Source organism: Rousettus aegyptiacus, unplaced genomic scaffold (assembly GCF_014176215.1).
Source record: "Rousettus aegyptiacus isolate mRouAeg1 unplaced genomic scaffold, mRouAeg1.p scaffold_m13_p_7, whole genome shotgun sequence".
Classification (NCBI taxonomy): domain Eukaryota; kingdom Metazoa; phylum Chordata; class Mammalia; order Chiroptera; family Pteropodidae; genus Rousettus; species Rousettus aegyptiacus.
Genome location: NW_023416310.1, coordinates 27,471,290 through 27,488,973, shown reverse-complemented (window position 1 = coordinate 27,488,973; position 17,684 = coordinate 27,471,290). Strand labels below are relative to the sequence as shown.

The 17,684-nt window shown below is 41.8% G+C and overlaps 1 protein-coding gene across 4 annotated transcripts in view; it reads right to left on the bottom strand.

The window, feature by feature from the left end:
* The window catches only part of PRKCE (protein kinase C epsilon), a 511,750-nt gene extending 494,367 nt beyond the window's left edge, over positions 1–17,383 (bottom strand). For 3 of the 4 annotated variants that reach the window (XR_001596560.2, XM_036225089.1, XM_036225090.1), the window contains exon 1: positions 16,253–17,383. Coding sequence is in view for 3 of the 4 variants with exons in the window: in XM_036225089.1 (XP_036080982.1) it covers positions 16,253–16,600 (348 nt within the window). In the remaining variant the exon portion in view is untranslated. The remainder of the gene's footprint in view (positions 1–16,252) is intronic. The other variant, XM_016142211.2, reaches the window with a different exon arrangement.
* Positions 17,384–17,684: the final 301 nt, after the last annotated feature.

The window sequence follows — 17,684 nt, the reverse complement described above, 5'->3', positions numbered from 1 at the left end:
CTCCTACATCACTCTTCTAAAATGCAGCCTGTATAACTCACTGTGTACATACACCTCAGTGTAAATGAGTTTATTGGCCGAGAGGAGCCCAGGAACCCTGACTGGGTCCCAAGTTCAAAGGGGCTCTCAAGTGGATGAAAACCTGAAATCAATCTTTGCCTCAACGTTTTTTGCTACAAGTCGGCCTCAACGTTCATCACTCAGATCTTCTCAAGTAGCTTTTCCACAATCTTTTCTAAAAATCACAGGGAATGAAATATTAAAGTATGCCTTCACAATAGAGTTGATTGGTAGCAACAACCAAATAACAAATGACTTCTGAAAAGAAGGAACAAGAGTCAAATTGCACTTAGATAATATTCAGCCTGACCTGGTTCAGGAAGGAGGAAGAACCAGAGGCCTCTGGCCTCAGCCCTTGTAATTCTATATGGACCATAACATCAGCTTTGCTACTGCTTTATAAACGCCGCTGGCTAAAGACAGAACAAGTTTGAACCAGTAGAATATCATCTAGAAAATCCTGCTAATAAGGACCCTATTTGCACTCCTATTTTCATATAAAAACATTTGTCCGACTGAGCTTTTCTTCTTTCTTTAGAGTCAGATACCTATAAACAATACTAGGGATCCTATTTTAAAAAACAAAGGTTTAGCCTTAATGATAAAAAGATCAACAGAAATTAATAATGATCCTCTCTTGCTCGCTACAACAGTCTTCTTTGGTTAACAGCTCCAAACATGCAGTATTTGCTTGGGAACCAGATAATGGAAGCCAGATTCTCAGACAGTACTTACCATGTGAGTTTAAGAAATATAAGTATGGTCCTCAAACAGTATTGCATGATCAAATGAGTCTGGAAACACTACTCACTCAATTGCCATTCTGGAGACTAATGGAAATTAGCATTTTAAAGGCTCTGAGAACTCCTGCAATAAATGTTTCATTTTATTTAATCCACTGTTTCCCAAATCTACTTGATTTTATGGCATTCCTTTTTTGAGCATGTATAAACTATTAACATTTTTTATTCTGCAGAACACATTTTGGAAAAGCCTGCTCCAACTTAAAAGGAAGTATCTTGCCATTGCAGTAGATGGAATTACAAAGGAAATGCATCCTGACACCTAGAGAATTCTGGAAGTAGGAGGAGCTATAAGGGGAATCTTTTCAAAGAAAATCATTCACTATCATGGTTTTTACCATGTATTTGTTTGACACATAAAGACCAACCCCTGAGAGATACTCAAATGGTTACCTCAACCAAACAGATATGTTTCAACTTTTGTCAGTCCAAAGAGAGGTCTGACTGCCTCACCTCAGTCAATAGCTGAAGAGCAAATTAAAAATATAAATTAAAAAAAAAAAATCAGCCTCCTTTACTGAACATTCTGGACATATGGTATTGGCATTAACTCATGATCAATAAACTGGATGGATGGATGGATAGATGATGAAGGATGATGAAAGTGTGGTAGGTAGAGGACGGTTGGATCCAATGTGGTACAGCCATGCAAACACCTTACTAGGAATCAGAAAACCTGTGTTCTCATATTTCCTTTGCCTTTACTGGATTTTTTACTTTAATCAAATCACTTAAGTTCTAAGCTATTATATTTTTCCATCTATACATGAAATGGTAATAAATATGTTATTGGATAGCTATTTTCATATTCTTTCAATTGGAGAAAAAATGTTCCATGGACCTTTCCCTCACCTGATCATCACTAAGAGAAAAAGAGAGAGAAGAGGAAAGGGAGGGAAAGAGAAAAATAGAAAAAAATTTTAATTCATCTGAATGCCTTTTGAATAGAATTTAAAATGTATAAATATATATTGGTGCTAAGTGTATGATAGTATTGATGCTGATACCTTCTGGACCATGCCTTGGGTGTCCTGGACTCAATTTGTTTGGGAGAGGACATAACTGTGCATATTCAATAAATAGCCCAGTCCTAAAAACCAAGAGACTGAGATATTCGTTCATCTACCTCAGCTTCCAATTCATCACTTAACTTCCCTGTGTCTTATTATCCTCAAAGGTCAAATTGAGGAAGAACAGGTGTTTACTACCAAACAAACGGGATGGGAGAATCAAGAGAAAAGGTACAGATGTCTGAACAAATGTATTAACACTGTGTGGTCCCATGAGGGGTGTAGTCAAAACACATTATTTTCCAAAGCCCCCACATTCCTGATTGAACAGTGCAAAACTGTCCTGTGCTGGCTGAAGTGTAGTTAGTGCTGGAGAAACCCACCATGCATCAGAGGGCATAAAGTGAGCTCTCTAACCTTGAATTTCTGGCGGTTCAACTCAAGAACCCTGATGTGTCACTATCTGATACTGAATGCCATTTCTAGGGGTTTCAGGACATGGGGGCTCTTGGAAAACATAAGGTATTTGAGTTTATCAGGTCATTTCTGCATCCTGCATTATTACAGATTTGTTCACTGAGGGGTAGTACAGCAGGCTTTTCAAAACCAGTCTATATTACCCATTCTTCAAAAGCCACCTCCTCCCCAAAGCCTTTAATAAGCTTCCCTCGGGCAATCATGACACATCTGCCTCTATGGAAATGTTTGGGTGAGCAAATGGGAAGCTTATTGAGTGCATAGAACCCTATCTTCTTTACTTTCTTATCTCCATCTTACCGGTGCTCATTAAAAGTGTTGAATTAGAAATTGTGTTCTAGGACAATGTTTCTCAGGTTTTTTAATTTTTATTTTATTTTTACTGAAATCTGCAGTAAGAATTAAGATTATTATATAAATAAAACTCATATAAATAAAACTGAAGCAGAAGTTTTATAAAGCAATATTTACCCTTACTGCATGCAATGGATTCTGATAATTTCAATATTGTTCTCTTCTATTTCCACATTTAAAACTGCTGTTTGAGATCTATTTAATTGATTTCATGACCTCAATTGATGGGTCCTCACCCATAGTTTAAAAAACTAGTCAAGATGTGCTATTATTCTCTTTTCTCATGTCTTTCTCCCTCAAAAAGAATAGACCCTCCACAAAAAGTAGACAAAAATTCTAAAAGTTCTTAATTTAAATTTGAAAAAGGCCAAATGATGCTCACTTGCCTAAAATCCCATTAGAGAAGGCACATGGCAGCTTTACTGCATGTGGGCATCTACAGGTCTACCTCTTGAGCCATCAGAGACAAGCTGCTGTCTGGATCTCAAATAATATTACTGTAATATATGCATAGCTAACTTAAAATGGAATTAAGAGTATACATTATCTTGATTATATCTTGCTTATATACATTTTGGTTTTTGAAAATACCACCTGCCAAGCTGTTTTCCATAAAAGGATCACTGATTTATACTTCCACCAATAGGACCCAATTTCCTCATTCTGAAACAGATGTGATCAGTCTTTTCAAGTGGGCATTTCTCCCTTTAATAATGCTGGGGGCAGGCACCAAGACTTCCCCGTCAGAGCCCCCATTTGCCCTTTGCACAGAGCAGGGCCCCGGCCACAAAGGCAAGAGCATAACTCTAAGAGCATGCACATGTAAACCTTGTGAAGGTTTTCCGTCTGGCCTCTGAATCTTCTCCTAGCCCAGGGAAGGACTTTAAAACACATTCCCGGTGGGCCTCATTTACTCTCCAGGCACTCAGGAGACTGTCTCTGTCTACAAAACTACTGTACATCCCACCCACAGGGGGACAGCCACATGACTCCATTTTCCTGCTTGTTTCTGAATCACTGTCTTATCTGTCTTCCTCTCTCTTCCCCCCTAAAATAGTTGGCTCTACAGATGTCTGTGCATAGTCATATGATAAGCAGTGATAAAGAAAAAATTTTAAAGAGCCAAGAAAGGATAAGGAAGCTGAGAAAGAGACGTGTTCTCTTGCGCACGGGGGTGGGCTTCTAAGACTCCAGTTTCCTAGAAACAAAGCCAGCAGATCAATTTTAAACCTTTAGCCCCAACAATGTGAAAGAGTGAGGCAGACTGTTTTAGCTACGAAACCCAAACGCAGTTCTGTTAGGGACTTCGGGAAATAGGATCTGAGTTCTACTCTAGTCCCTACCAGAGACAACCTCGTCTCAATTTTCCCCTCTGTAAATTTTGGACGATAAGCCATGACCTTTCCCCAAATCCCAAAGTGGTTCACCATTACTACTTCCATGTGTGTGACTTATTTCATTTCTCAAAGGTATGCTAAATGAGTCTCGAAACCTGGCAAGGTAGGCAGAGCCAATATGACCATTCCCATATTATAGCTGAGGAAACTGAAGTTCAGAGAGGTTAATTCCTTTCTCGAGTCACACAGCTCATTAGTGGTAGAGTTGAGATGATAAAGAATAAGCCAGAAAACTGTGACTGTAGCACTCCGTGAGTGTATACTAGCCTATAAATGCTCAAAAGCAGGCAGCAAATACAAACTTTGCAAACCACAGTCATTTCTTATGCAACTCACTGCAATGAGAACTATCATCTAAGGCATGCCCCTCAGATGGTAAGCAGCCCCTAACTCTACAACCCTCAGATATATAAAGTCAAATCAAATGGGCTCTGACAACATAATAAATCCCAAAGTACATAATCTACGATTTATTTTTTACAACAGAATTCTATTAATAATAATAGCTAACATTTTTGCATGCTTAACAGTAACAAATACTTTTCCAAGCACTTTCTAATCATTATAGTGTTTATTCCAAACAACAAATTAGATAGATATTACTGATCTTGTTCTATAGATAAAGAAATGAAGCGTCAGAGAGGTTATATACTTTGTCAAAAGGTCACACAGCTGGTTTAGGGGTGTAACCTGGACTACACCCTGCCTCCTCCCTCCACTGCAAAGCTTTCGCATTTAACCACGATGCCATGATGCCGACTGCTTCAACAGGCAATGGCTAAAATGCATGTTTTTCGCCCTTTCTTTTAAAGTAAAAAAATACATATATGTGTGTGTGTGTATATATATATTATATATATAATATATATAATATATATATATACAGAAATAGATATAGATAGATGTAGATGCAGGTATAGATAGAGATACAGAAATAAGATATATTACGGGAAACTGTGTTTGGGGAGGAGGGGTATATCGGAACTCTGTGCTTCCTGCTCAGTATTTCTGTAAACCTAACACTCCTTTAACCCATTTCCCATGCCCTGAGAATACTCGCCTGTGGCACTGGCAGCTATAGCATCTACCTCAAGATGACTCACGGATCACAGTCCTAACATTACCTCCAAATTTTGCCATGAAACATCTCACTTTTATTATTATTTTCACATCACTCTAGTAGATCGTTGGTCTTTGGAAATGCTATTTATAGCATTCTGTTTTTAGTAGTGGTATTTCCATTTACAAAATATAGCAATTCTTGATCGCTGAAAATGTCAAATCCTAGAAAATGTAGCATTCCTACGCGTGATGTTAACATCATTCTCGAACACTTGTTAGCCGAAGATTCATTTGATGAATCTTATTTGTGTATACATTTCTGTTACATTAGGATTAGAGACAAGTTCTGTTTAGAAATAACTCCAAGACCAGGTTTTATATTTTATTTTCATATTGAAAACCAGTCAGATTTGCTTCAGCCTCAAAGAATGTGTTTATGTAAAATTAAATTAATGCTGGCAGTGAGCTGAACTTTTTTTCCTAAATGAGAAATGGGTCAAAAAATAGTCAGTTTTTTAAAATAATGCTGAAATAAAAGATAAAAATCCTGTCCATATGTCAGTACCCTCCCTTGCCTTTTTCTTTTTCAAAGTACATACAGATATATGTATGTGTGTGTAATTTTTAAAATATGCAATTCTTCTCTGCCATAGAAGAAAGGAGAACACTCAAGAACAAATCTTAGGAGCATCTATTTATTTAGGTAAATATTATATTAAATATTATAATTAATTTATTTAATCAATCGAATGAACATCTATTATATGCAAGGCAATATGCCAGGTATAAGCATAAAATGTCATACGCTTTTACTCTCGGGGACCTGTTCTGCCCTTACAAGAGAACAGAGACAAAGAATATCCAACCATCAACACTAGACATTGATCATTTTAAATGGAGGGCACAGACTGTAAATGTTACCAGGATTCTAAGGACCAAAAGAGCTGTAGCCTGAAAAGTTCTAGGAGTGACAGCCCACATAGGAGGGAGATTTGAGTAGGTGGTAACAGTATTCCAGGAATATGGACATGCAGAATCAGAATGCAAAGAAAAATTGCTTTGGAGGACAGAAACAAGCCCTACGGAGAAGGTTCCTAGCACACACCATGTGGGATCCACTTAGCAGAAAACGGGAGAAGGGAAAGGATATCAGCTATCCAGAGCTCTGAATGTCTGGTTTTATGATGAGGGTAGACCCTATCCTATAAGCAGCTGGGGGTAAAAGGTGACAACTGTTGTTTCTGAGTACCCTGAAAGGTATTTAGTATCCTTGATAACTCTTGCACAAACCCCCTGAATTCTGAAGAAGCAGGCTAATAAAGAGACAAAAACCAATCCTAAAGCAGTCATCAAGAATTAAAACTAAGGCACTTGGAACTTAAATGAAATTATCTTTTCTGAAATGAAAAAAAGATTTTTAAACCAGCTAGGTGGTCATGCCTGAGGTTATGCACTTTCTGTGAACAGAGCTCTGATAATCACCATGGGAAAAGGGAGAAGCTGTGGGGTCCTATAGCACATAACAGGCCAATGGGTTGGACTGGACTTCAAATGTTCAAGCAGGAAACTGCCTCCATCACTCTAAAGGCTCTTGAAGGGGGTCCCTGATCAAAAAACATGTCCCCTACTTTTAGATAATTCTGGAATTAGTTTAACAAGATGCTAAGCCTTCCATTTTAAAGTGACTGCAAACTCCCCTCTTCTGCCCACAGAGGGACAGAGAGACGATCTTTGTGAGTATACAGTAATCTTTTCAAAAGGCCAGTTATTCTTCAATTTATTCCTTTGCTAATCTCATGTCCTGGTCAAAAGCAAAGTCCTGCTCTCTAAATGGAGCACCTTTGTGCACTGCCTACATTGGGGCTGGGACGACAGACCAATCAATGCACACTGCATTAGGGGCTGGGCTTGCAGAAGAGACACATGGTAGGAAAATGAAGTCAGATGCTTTGACCCGAAGAAATGGGACATACACCTGGACCACAGCAAATTGGGCTGTAAAAAAGCCCCAAACCTCAGTTACCACATTAGTCCCATAAGCTAATGCAGGGGATGTTCAGGTCAAAATGCAACACTGACTCTGCTTTTTAAAAATGCAAAAGGAAGCAATGTGTCAAGTCCACCCACTGGGACCAAAGCCAGGCCAAGGGCAAGTAATCCACAGTCTCCTCAACTCCCAATGCAGGAGCCAACTAAAAATGGGCAAAAGTAAAGTTCTAATTCTGTGGACTTGGAATTTAGCAAACTCTGAATTCCTGTATCCTATAGCTAGCCTATTTCAGAGAGAGGGAATTAGAGAATGGGAAAGGTTTTGCTTGAAAATCCTCAGTTGGTAATTACTAAACAAGATCTTCAGACAGAAGCACAATTTTAATAAATCTTACTTGCAAATATTTAATAATAAATCTTACTTGCAAATATTTACTATAATAATTCATTGCCATTTATTAAAAACTTGCTAAAAGCCAAGCACTCTTACATGTTTCATCTACTATTATAACTGTACAAGATAGCTATTATTCCCATTTTATAGATGAGACTCGTACAGATATGTTAAATAATTTGCCCAATATCATGCAGCCCAAATTAATAAAACTAGAATTTAAGCCAGGACTGACTGATGCCAAAGCCCACAGTATTTTTTTAGATTCATGAAAAATTACATGAAGGATGCTACAAAGCTATCCTCTACCTCTATCAGTCCTATTGAGAAATAAACAAAAGAAAATTAACTGGAAATACAGCGTGGGAGATTGAGGTTTGCTCTCAGAATAGATTTCCTTGATAATCAAGAGTTCAATATACCATAAGTGATTTTGTTCAACATTTTGCTTCAAGCAAAATTCCTAGAACACAGGAAGTATTCAATATATATTTGTTGAACGGCTGGCTGGCTAGTTGGCTAGGTGGCTAGATGGATGAACAGATTAATGAATGAATGTCCATTCTATCTGTTGCTCCCTTTCTTCAGATAGCTCGTTTTGTTTTGTTTTGTTCTGTTTTGGGGTGTGTGTGTGTGTGTGTGTGTGTGTGTGTGTGTGTGTGTGTGTTTTAATGAAGCAATAATTTTTGGATTGCAGTCCTGCTTTATCCTCACTGGTTTCCTGATGGCCCTCATAACCCAAAAGGCTGGAAATTACTTGTTCAACATCTGTTATGTTCTTCTTCCAATTTAGAAGGGTTCCCTTCTTATCTATCCAGATTCCATTTTCTTCAAGGCCTGGTCCAAAATCTTACCAAAAAGGCATTGCTAACTATCAGAACACACTGGAATCCCCTTCTCCTGTGAATTCCCACAGTTCCTCAATTTCACTGTCCTTAAAAACATGTTAACACTGAATCCCTCGATGGCCCACTTGAGGAAGGCCCATTCCTTCTTTTATCTAATTATAATGTTTTTCAAAACACTAGTTCTACAGTGCTAATAATTTTTTCACAAATAAGAACATTTTACGATGATATCTTCATCATAGAAATACATGGTTACATGCATGGGCGTACAAGTCTCTTTCCTGTAGGCCATCTTGGAGATTTTAATATACTAATGTGCATTTGACTCTGTAATCTTTCCCAGCCTCTTTTATTATTGCAACCTGAAAATACTCTAAGGCTCCTTACTCTTTGGATGATACTCTGGCAAACTGGTCGATTATATGCTCCAGTCTTGCTGGCTGATTGATAATTCCCTCAGCTGCTTAAAATGGTTTAGATAATCATCAATCCAGAAGGTTGGAAGGTGGATTCACAGACCCTGTATTCTAGAAATTCTGTTTGCTTGTTTGTTTGTTTTCAGAATATTTTTTGAGTGGGTCAGTGATACACAGAAAGCTCCATTTTAAAAATAAATGTATTTTTGTGGGACTTGTACACTAAGTAAAGAAGCAAGCTATCAAAAATTGCTTTGTGATTTTCATGACAATGAAGAAAGATAAGGATGGAACAAAAGCAGAAACTGGCAGTTTTTCAGGGGAGACAGACTTAGCTTCATGGAAAACAATAAAGATGAAATACTATCAAGTGTTAGGTTGAGCAAAGTCAAAGCCTAGAATGCAGACAGCCAAGTCAGGACTCTTGTTAACATTGGCCTTACAGAGTATCTAGACTGTATTAACTTCTGCTTTCACACATGTGGAATCTAAGGTTCAACATCACTAATTAATAGAAGTCACCTGACCCTCCATTCAATAAATTTCCCAGGGAAAGAAAAATACATTATCCAATCCTAAAGAGGTAAGGTCTAGACATCCCCAACTCTAAAAGGCGTGTAATAAGCCCTGCTTCTTAGTTGTAATTTTACATACCACTATATCTACATTATTCCTTGATTAATATTGTGTTTCCTACTAGATTACATACTCCATGACAGCAAAGACAAGCTCCTGACATGGTGACTGGCATATAAGGTATTCAATAAATATTTGCTAAATGGATAAAAAGATGGCTGAGACAATGAGTGAACACACCACTATGTCCACTGGTTAGATTCTTTAGTGGGTTCCAACATCATTTTTTTTTTTTTAGCACCTTACAGATGATGAACTCAGAATCTAAGTCTGATTAAAGAATGCTGTCTATTTGAGCTTCTACAAGACAGACCCCAAAGAGTAGGCTTTTATTCAACCAAATGATGAATGAGTAGGTTACATGGACTTCCTGAGTGGCTCATACCCACTGGGGAAAGACATTTCCTGTTCACAGATGCTTACATCTGTCTGGGAAAAGACGACTGGCACCAAGAGATGCTATAGTATGGTGGGGGGAGGGGGGGGGGGGTTGGAGAATCTACTCAGAAAGGACATAAGCAAAATCAAAGTCCTTTTTCCTCAATAATTAATTATAGATTCACTCACCATGATTTTCCTAAAACCTCTTGAACCTGATCACATTTTTATTCTTATCTACTTCTTGGGATCATTAACTGAGTTTACTCCTTGGTGGCAAATAAAAGTGACTTTTTGCTAGCTTCAAAACTACCTCTCTAAGACTGCAAGATGAGGTAGAGGGGACCAGAAGGGGATGCAGGCAGGAGTGATCCTCCTTTCTGTACTTGGATTTGGTTACAGGCTTGTGCGTCTCCTCTTCCTCCCAGGCGGGATATAACAAAGCTCAATCATATTCCCTCTGCAGGCAGTTTCCACTCTGTTTAGAAGTCGGTGAGCTACAATGACAACAGCATGTTCATGTTCTCTTGATTCTCCCAGCACAGTAGACTTTTGGCCACTTCACATGGGTTCTGCCAGAAAACTAGATTTTGAACAGGTGCAGCCCTGCTGATTAGCATTATAATAGATTGTAATTACTTAACAAGCCCATATATACCCAGAGGAACTTGGAAAGAAATGTGTTTTGCCAAGTGTAGCTTTTATTTATGTAAAATACTGAAGGCCTGCTCTGGAGTTCTTTTAATCTTAGTAAAACCCCTGGAAGCTTCGTCTGCATGTGCCTCAATGAGCTCTGTGAGTTCAGGCGCTGAAATTAAAAATTTCACTTATTGTTGTGGCCGAATACAAAGGGTTTTGTACCTTAAGCCCTTAAGTGAACTTAAACTTGATTTTAAACTCTGCAAAGGAAGGACACGTGGGCATTTTCCTTCTCCCCTCATCCTAGCATCTTGCATGGGCCCTGGGCACCTAGAGGGTATACAGTTCTGACTTTTGGAAACCTTGGACCTGATGGAGATGCTCCAGCTTGGTGCAAATTGCCACATGGAAATAATATAGCATTCTCTCATAGAAACATCTTCAGAGATCACACAGAGTTTTATGAAGTAAAATATCTTTTTCTTCTTCCTTCTTTCAGCTGTACAGAAATTTTGTTTAAGAAATTCACCTGACTGCTTACCATACTGGTTTTCTCAACTAGACTTCTTACTTCTTGGAGACTGGAATGATACCATATACAACTTTTCTTTTACCAATACCTCTGTATTTATCGTAGTGCTAGATCATAGTAAGTGCTAGGGAATACATGCTCATTTGATGGAATTCATTCATTCATTCAACAATGTGCCAAGAACTGTTTTGGATGCCAGCAGTGAACAAAAACGTTTGGTTCTGGTATTAGAGATAGACAACAAAGGTAAATAAGAAGAATATATATACTATATTTTTATCTGAATATAGTATATTATTCATTATCTGAATATATACTATATTCAGATAAAAGCTAAAGCACAAAATGAAGCAAGAAAGGAACATATGAAGTGTCAAGGAGAAAGTAAATTTTACATAAGATTTCCAGAAAAGACCTTACTGAGAAAGTAATGTTTAGTAAAGACTTGAGCCATGAAGGTGGAAATATTCTAGAAAGATGGAATAGTAAGTACAAAGACTGAGGCAGCAACATGGTAAATATTTTTAAGGGGTGTCCAATGGGCCAACATGGCTGGGAGAAGAGTGAACAAGGTAGTAAAGTTAGGCAATGGGGTCAGATAGTTCATAACAGGAGGCCTGACCATGTTAGCCTTGTAGATTATGATAAGGACTTGGGTTTTTGCTCTGGACAGTTTGTGAGCAAAGTGACATGACCTTATGAAATTGGGGAAACCTTCTGGGAGGCTGTTGATATAATCCTGGTATGAGATGATAGGGACTTGGGTCAGAGTGGTGTCAGCAGAGGTGTGGAAAGATGATCAGATGTGGGATATATTTTGAAAGTAGGGACAACAGACGCTGCTGACAGACTGGATATAAGGCGTCGAGAATGGCTTTTCATGGTTTCTAGCCTGGGAAGCCAGAAGGATGGAATTGCCATTTCTTGAAATGGAGAAGACTATGAAAGGCTAAGATGAGCGAAGGGAGAAATCAGGTATACAGTTTTAGATATAACTGAGGTTGGGATGCCCTTTACACATCGAATGGCAATGCCAAGAAGGCAGTAGCATATATGAGTTCAGAAGATCAAGGGCAGGTATGGGCTGGAATTAGGAATTTAGAGTCCACAGCATTGAGAATGTATTTAAATCCACTAAACTAGATGAAATTAGGACAGTAAAACCAGAACGACAGCTCCCAAATATCCCTATTTCCAATTACTCATATGCTTCAGTAAATAATTAACCTTTGACCACAGTGGCCACAATCGCTAGACTTCCCAAAATAATCTTATTCCAAGTAATTCTAATATTTTCAAAAGGGCAATTTGTTAAGTGTAACTAAATTAAATTTATTTTTAGGTTATGCGAGACTTTTCACATCAATACATTTATAAATCAAGGAGAAAAATATCTTTCACTGGATATAAGTCCTGATTTAAGATTCCAAAACTATGAATACACGCATATAATTCTTCAAATATTAATATATTGTTAGAATACATTGCAGCCTGGCCCTTTACTAAGAGCTTTACATAGATTCCCTTATTTCTCACAACCATAAGAGGTAAGAACTATTATATTCCCATGATACAGGTGAAGAAGTAGATTTATAATAGATTAAAGAAACAGGTTAAGTCACATGCCAAAGGCACACAACTAGTTTGTGGTAGAAGCATCCTGTGATTAGAACTCAGAGATTCCAGGAAAAGGGGCCCATGAAGAAGCTATGGAAGCTCCTCGTCAAAAACACATAGGAGAAGCCAGCCAGACAGACAAGACCATGAGGCCTGAGGCCCTTTAACTTCAGGACCCCAAAACTATGCAGTTATCTGTGATAGCACTGGGGCAAGAACCCTTAGGAGAGCTGTTAAACAACCAATTATGTACCAAAGGGAGCAATATTTAATTAGAAGGCAAGTTCATAGGAGCCGGTGGTGAGTAGAGCAGCATCAGATCCATGGAACCCTAGCTACTGTTCAAATTCAGGGTTCAGGAGCACAAAAAGGGTGCATCGACCATTCCCAGTCTTTCCACACCCCTTTTCAGGATCCTTCCCACCCACTTCTATTTAAATAATGATGGAGGTTTTCAGAGATCCTCTAAGATTTCCCTACGAATGTCCTGAAGATAGAGATAGAGATGAATACTGGGGCTCAAGTAAAAAGTAAAAGAATCAATATTTAAAACTAATAAGTAAATAACAGCACAAGTAATACTTAGATGAAAGTCTTAAATTTGGGAAACTCGATCCTGCCTGGTCCTTTCTGAGAGCCACCCTCAGTTTTAGCCACGCTTCCCTGTGCTCCAGCCCTGACCACAGGCATTCTCTGCCTTTATTCCAGCAGAGTCCATCCATACCTATGGAATGCTGCCCCCTCTTGTAAATACCTCTGTAAGTGTTACCCACATTTCACACCCAATGCATGCCTCCTTCCAGGAACCCTCCAGATTCTTCTAGCTCTCCTAGCACAAGCTGGTTTTGAATTCCTTTAACATACTCATTTAGAACCTAATTGCTACGTAAGTGTCCATCTGTATCTAGTTAGTGCCATTTCCCTAGTGAAATGGAAGCCCCTTGAGAGTCACCAATGGTCTCTTTTACCTCTAGATTAGAGTGCTTAAACTTCTCTGGTTGGATCTGAGCACCAAACAGGAACTGGATGAATACATTTGAATTCATTGTACCTTTGAATGATATTCTATGGCAGTGAGAGAAGCAGCTGTTTCATGTTCACTATATCTCCTTATTTCAGGCTGGATTTCTTAACCACACCTGAGGAAGGGTGTATCTCTTCATTAATGCCAGGTAAAGAACACAGAGGCCTCAGCCTGGGATCTTCTACCCAAAGGAGTGATTCTTTAGGTGTCTCCTGGCTGACAGGAAAGGGAAAAGTGACTTTTGCAAGTCCAGGTGCAACTTGCCTGTTTCCAAGGGCCAGTCACCTCTGTGGGTGCATGCCCACCCTCAGGCTGGAGGAACCAGAGCAGCCACAGCATCCTCTAGTGAAAAAAATGCTAGATGAGCAAAGAGAACCAGCTCCACTACTTGATTCACCAACCTATGACTTTAGCCTTTTTGCAGCTCAAGTTTTTTAATATTTCTAATACCTTTCATACTTAATTCATACATGCAAGGCAAAAGAGATGATTTTGAAAGCACTTTAAATAATCATGTACAATAAAAACGTTCAGGGACATAGCACCTGAATCTGCAGGGAGAATAGACTGGGAGGCCAGGGGGATTAGTTCTCCACAGGGCAAATGGGGGGCAATAGGAGGTGTGGGCATTACTTCCAACCTCTCTTTGCCTGTCATATGACCTTGGGTACCCACTTAGCTTCTCTGGGACATAATGTCCTTGTCTATAAAATTTGCCTGTGCACTAGATAATCTTGTCTAGAGCCAAATCTTATATGCATTTGAGAACCTTAGAGAATGATAACCAAGCAAGGCCAGTGCCCAATGCATGCTTCACTGGAAGTGCTCAAAAGCAGGAATGGTGCCCTTATGTGCCCAGGGTTGGGGTGGGCCCCAGCAAAGCATCACCAGAGGCACTCAGAAACCTCCCCCTTCAATCACATCTGTTTTGTGGATGTAAGAAGACCCGCTGTTCATCCTATCTGTTCTCGGCCTCCTGTCCAACTCCCTCCTCTGCATACACAGCAAAAGCCTCCATTTCTTCACTAAGACTGTCATGTTTTTTTTTCTTCTCCTTCCTATTCTAGAACAGCAAAAACTTCAAAACTACTGGTTTTAGTATTTAGGTCTGTATCTGAAATTAGTTATGCCTTCGGCTGCCCCTCAGACACACAGCGCTTTCCTGAGTAAAAGGACTAGTGGCCACGTGTGTAAAGGACATAGGGAATGAGTGAGAATTCCGGTGGTGGGAGGGAGGCAAAGGGAAGGGGCATTGGTGAAATGGAATAGAATGGAATGGCACTGGGTTCTCTGGGATTCCTCAAAGGTTTGCTTGCTTCCCCAAGTGTAAGTCACAAATCTCCTAGGGTTGTACTTGGTGCGATATGTTGGCGCTTCCCTACAAGCCACGTAACCATGGTTTCAGGCAGGCTACCTCACAGCCCTGAACATAAAGAGAACAGATTCTTTCCTATTTCCCCCTAAAACCTCATCTCCTTGAAAAATTGTAAGGTAATAAGCCAGGGTGATTCATATGCAACCTCTGACCCTAGGGCAATCCTGAAGTTATCTGTTCTCAATAAATAGGTGATTTCTCCACATCTTTCTCTGAGAAGCAGATACCTCTTTTTTGTGTGTGGATCAAAGAATCCTGAAAACCTATACACCCAGAGCCACACCTGCTCTTCGTAGAAACATGAAACAAATCTGAAAATACAGAAATCCATTTCCTTGTTAACACCATCTCTCCAAGAACAGCTAAAACAAGGTTGCTTCTCCCTGCTTCTCTGAGTGCCAAGGTTGAATGCATCTGGCTTACAGTGCATGGGGCAAGGCCTATTTCCAAGTCCCTAATGTTTTGAAAGTGTAATAATTAACACAGTCTCAGACTTAGAAATGGTATCTCATTGCAAGATATCTTTAAAATAAAAACAAGAAAACAATATAACTTTAAGCGGGTTTCAAAGCATTGATTTCTAATTACAAGCAGAACCATTTTTGAAATACAACACTCATTCTGGATGGGTGGGCAATGCATTGGGCAAAACAAGCTGAGCTGACGTTTCTTGGACTCTGGAGGGGACAGACATCCTAGAGAACACATTTTTCTCCCTGTATGTCGGAAGATGAGCTAACTACCATCCAACAGAATAGAAGCAAGCTAGCTTCCTCCCAGAGGGGAAAATAAAGCAGCTTCTTACTCGGCTCCGCAGGACAAAGCCAGGACGTGCAAGAAGCCTTCAGTCTAGAGCTCCACGTGCCTCTCCAAGGACAGAGGAACCCACCCACACAAAATCACACACAGCCAGCCCACCACGCGCCTGCGGAAGGCGCCAGGTTCTCCGCCAACCTTCAAGCCCTGGAGGCTCAGGGCTCTCCCAGCTTGCAAGATCCCGGTAGCACCCGCTGTCTGGAGGGGGCAGAGAGTCAGACCCTCTTTTCAAGTCTCATCTTCTTTGCTCCAATGCCTACCTCTCCCCAGCTACGAAGTATATCTCTCCAAGGTAACTGAGACTTACGTACCAGATGACAGTAAGTCCCCGCGCCCCACGACCAATGGCTAAGATCATTAGTCTCCTCCGCCCCTTCCACCCGGACCCCCAGCTGGGCTCCTGGACTGGGAAGAGCCCGACTTACCCAGTCCTCGAAGTGGCGACTCCCGTTCTGCAGCAGCTCCTCAAATTGGATGGTGCAGTTGGCCACGAAGTCATCGTAGCCGATGGGGGCATCGTGGAAGACGGCCAGCTCGATTTTGCGCCCGTTGCACACATCAGTAACGAACTCATCGTGCCAGGCCGGGCTGTTGGTCTTCTGCTTGGTGGCGGTTTGGCCGATGCGCGAATCGTCCACGTTGAGGGCGATGTAGGGGTCGAGAAGGAAAGTCTGTGGCCGGGGTCCCACTGCATGGCGCAGCGACCAGGCTGTGGGCTTCAAGCTCACGGCCTCGCAGATTTTGATCTTAAGAAGGCCATTGAACACTACCATGGTCGGGGCGGGGAGTGGGGGCCGGGGTCACTCCGTCCGCCCCGAGGGCAGGATGATGAACCGACGCCCCAGCGCTCGGAGCCACAGAGACTCCTGGGTCCCCCGTCGCCCCACCCCACACTCTCCCTACACCTTGTAGCGTTGCGCGATGCCGCGGGCGATTCTCAGCGAGTGCATGTATTTCCTCGCCGGGTTCCTAACGGAAAACAGGGCGGGGGGGAGAGCTGGGGGACGTCCGTGTTTGGAGCAAATCTCTCCCCCCCTACTACCAGCGGCACCTCCAGAAGAGGAGCTGTCGGCTCCGCTGCCAGCCGTGAGGGCTGTCTCGCCGCCTCGCTGGCTCTCCGAGTCCGGGCTGCAGGGAAGCGGGCGCCGCGCCCGGCGCTTACCTACCTTTCCGAAGCATAATCCCCGGGAAATTTCGGCTCCGGGAGGGCGAGGGGGCGGTGGGACGGGGCGGGGACGAGAACCGGGGGCGCAGATTTCAACCCGGATCCTCTTCGCACACCCAGCGCCTGCCTCTGACCGCGCGGGGCGGAGGATGGACCCAGGGATGTTCAGTCTATCCGGAGGGATGCATGTCGAGAGGAAATGATCCTCCTCGGAGCCAAATTTTTAAAAATCCACAAGCCCCACAGCCAGCCCAGCCGCCGCCTCTTGGGCAAAGCAGCGCCGCGCCGCAGTCAGCGATCCGGAGGCGCCAGGAGCCCGGAATCTCACATCCGCGCGGGCTCGGAGTCGGGGTGGCCGCCGCTCGGGCTCGGGGCGCAGGCCGGCACCCGGCGGTGCGCAGCGCGGCGGCGGGGCCGGGACTGCGACTCCGCGCGGCCCCACCTCCTGGGCGCCGGCGCCCGCCCGCCGCGCTCCCAGCGTCCCCGCTCTCGGCTGCCGCTCGCTCGCCGCCTGCCCGCCGGCTCTCCCCCTCGGTCCCTTCTCCCTCCGTCGGTGTGCTAGCGAGTCTCCCTCCCTCTAATGCAGGAAATGCGCAAAAGACGTCAGAATGTGTGTGTGTGTGTGTGTGTGTGTCTGTGTCTGTGTCTGTGTGAGTGTGTGTGTGTGTGTATGTGTGTGTGTGAGTTCGTGT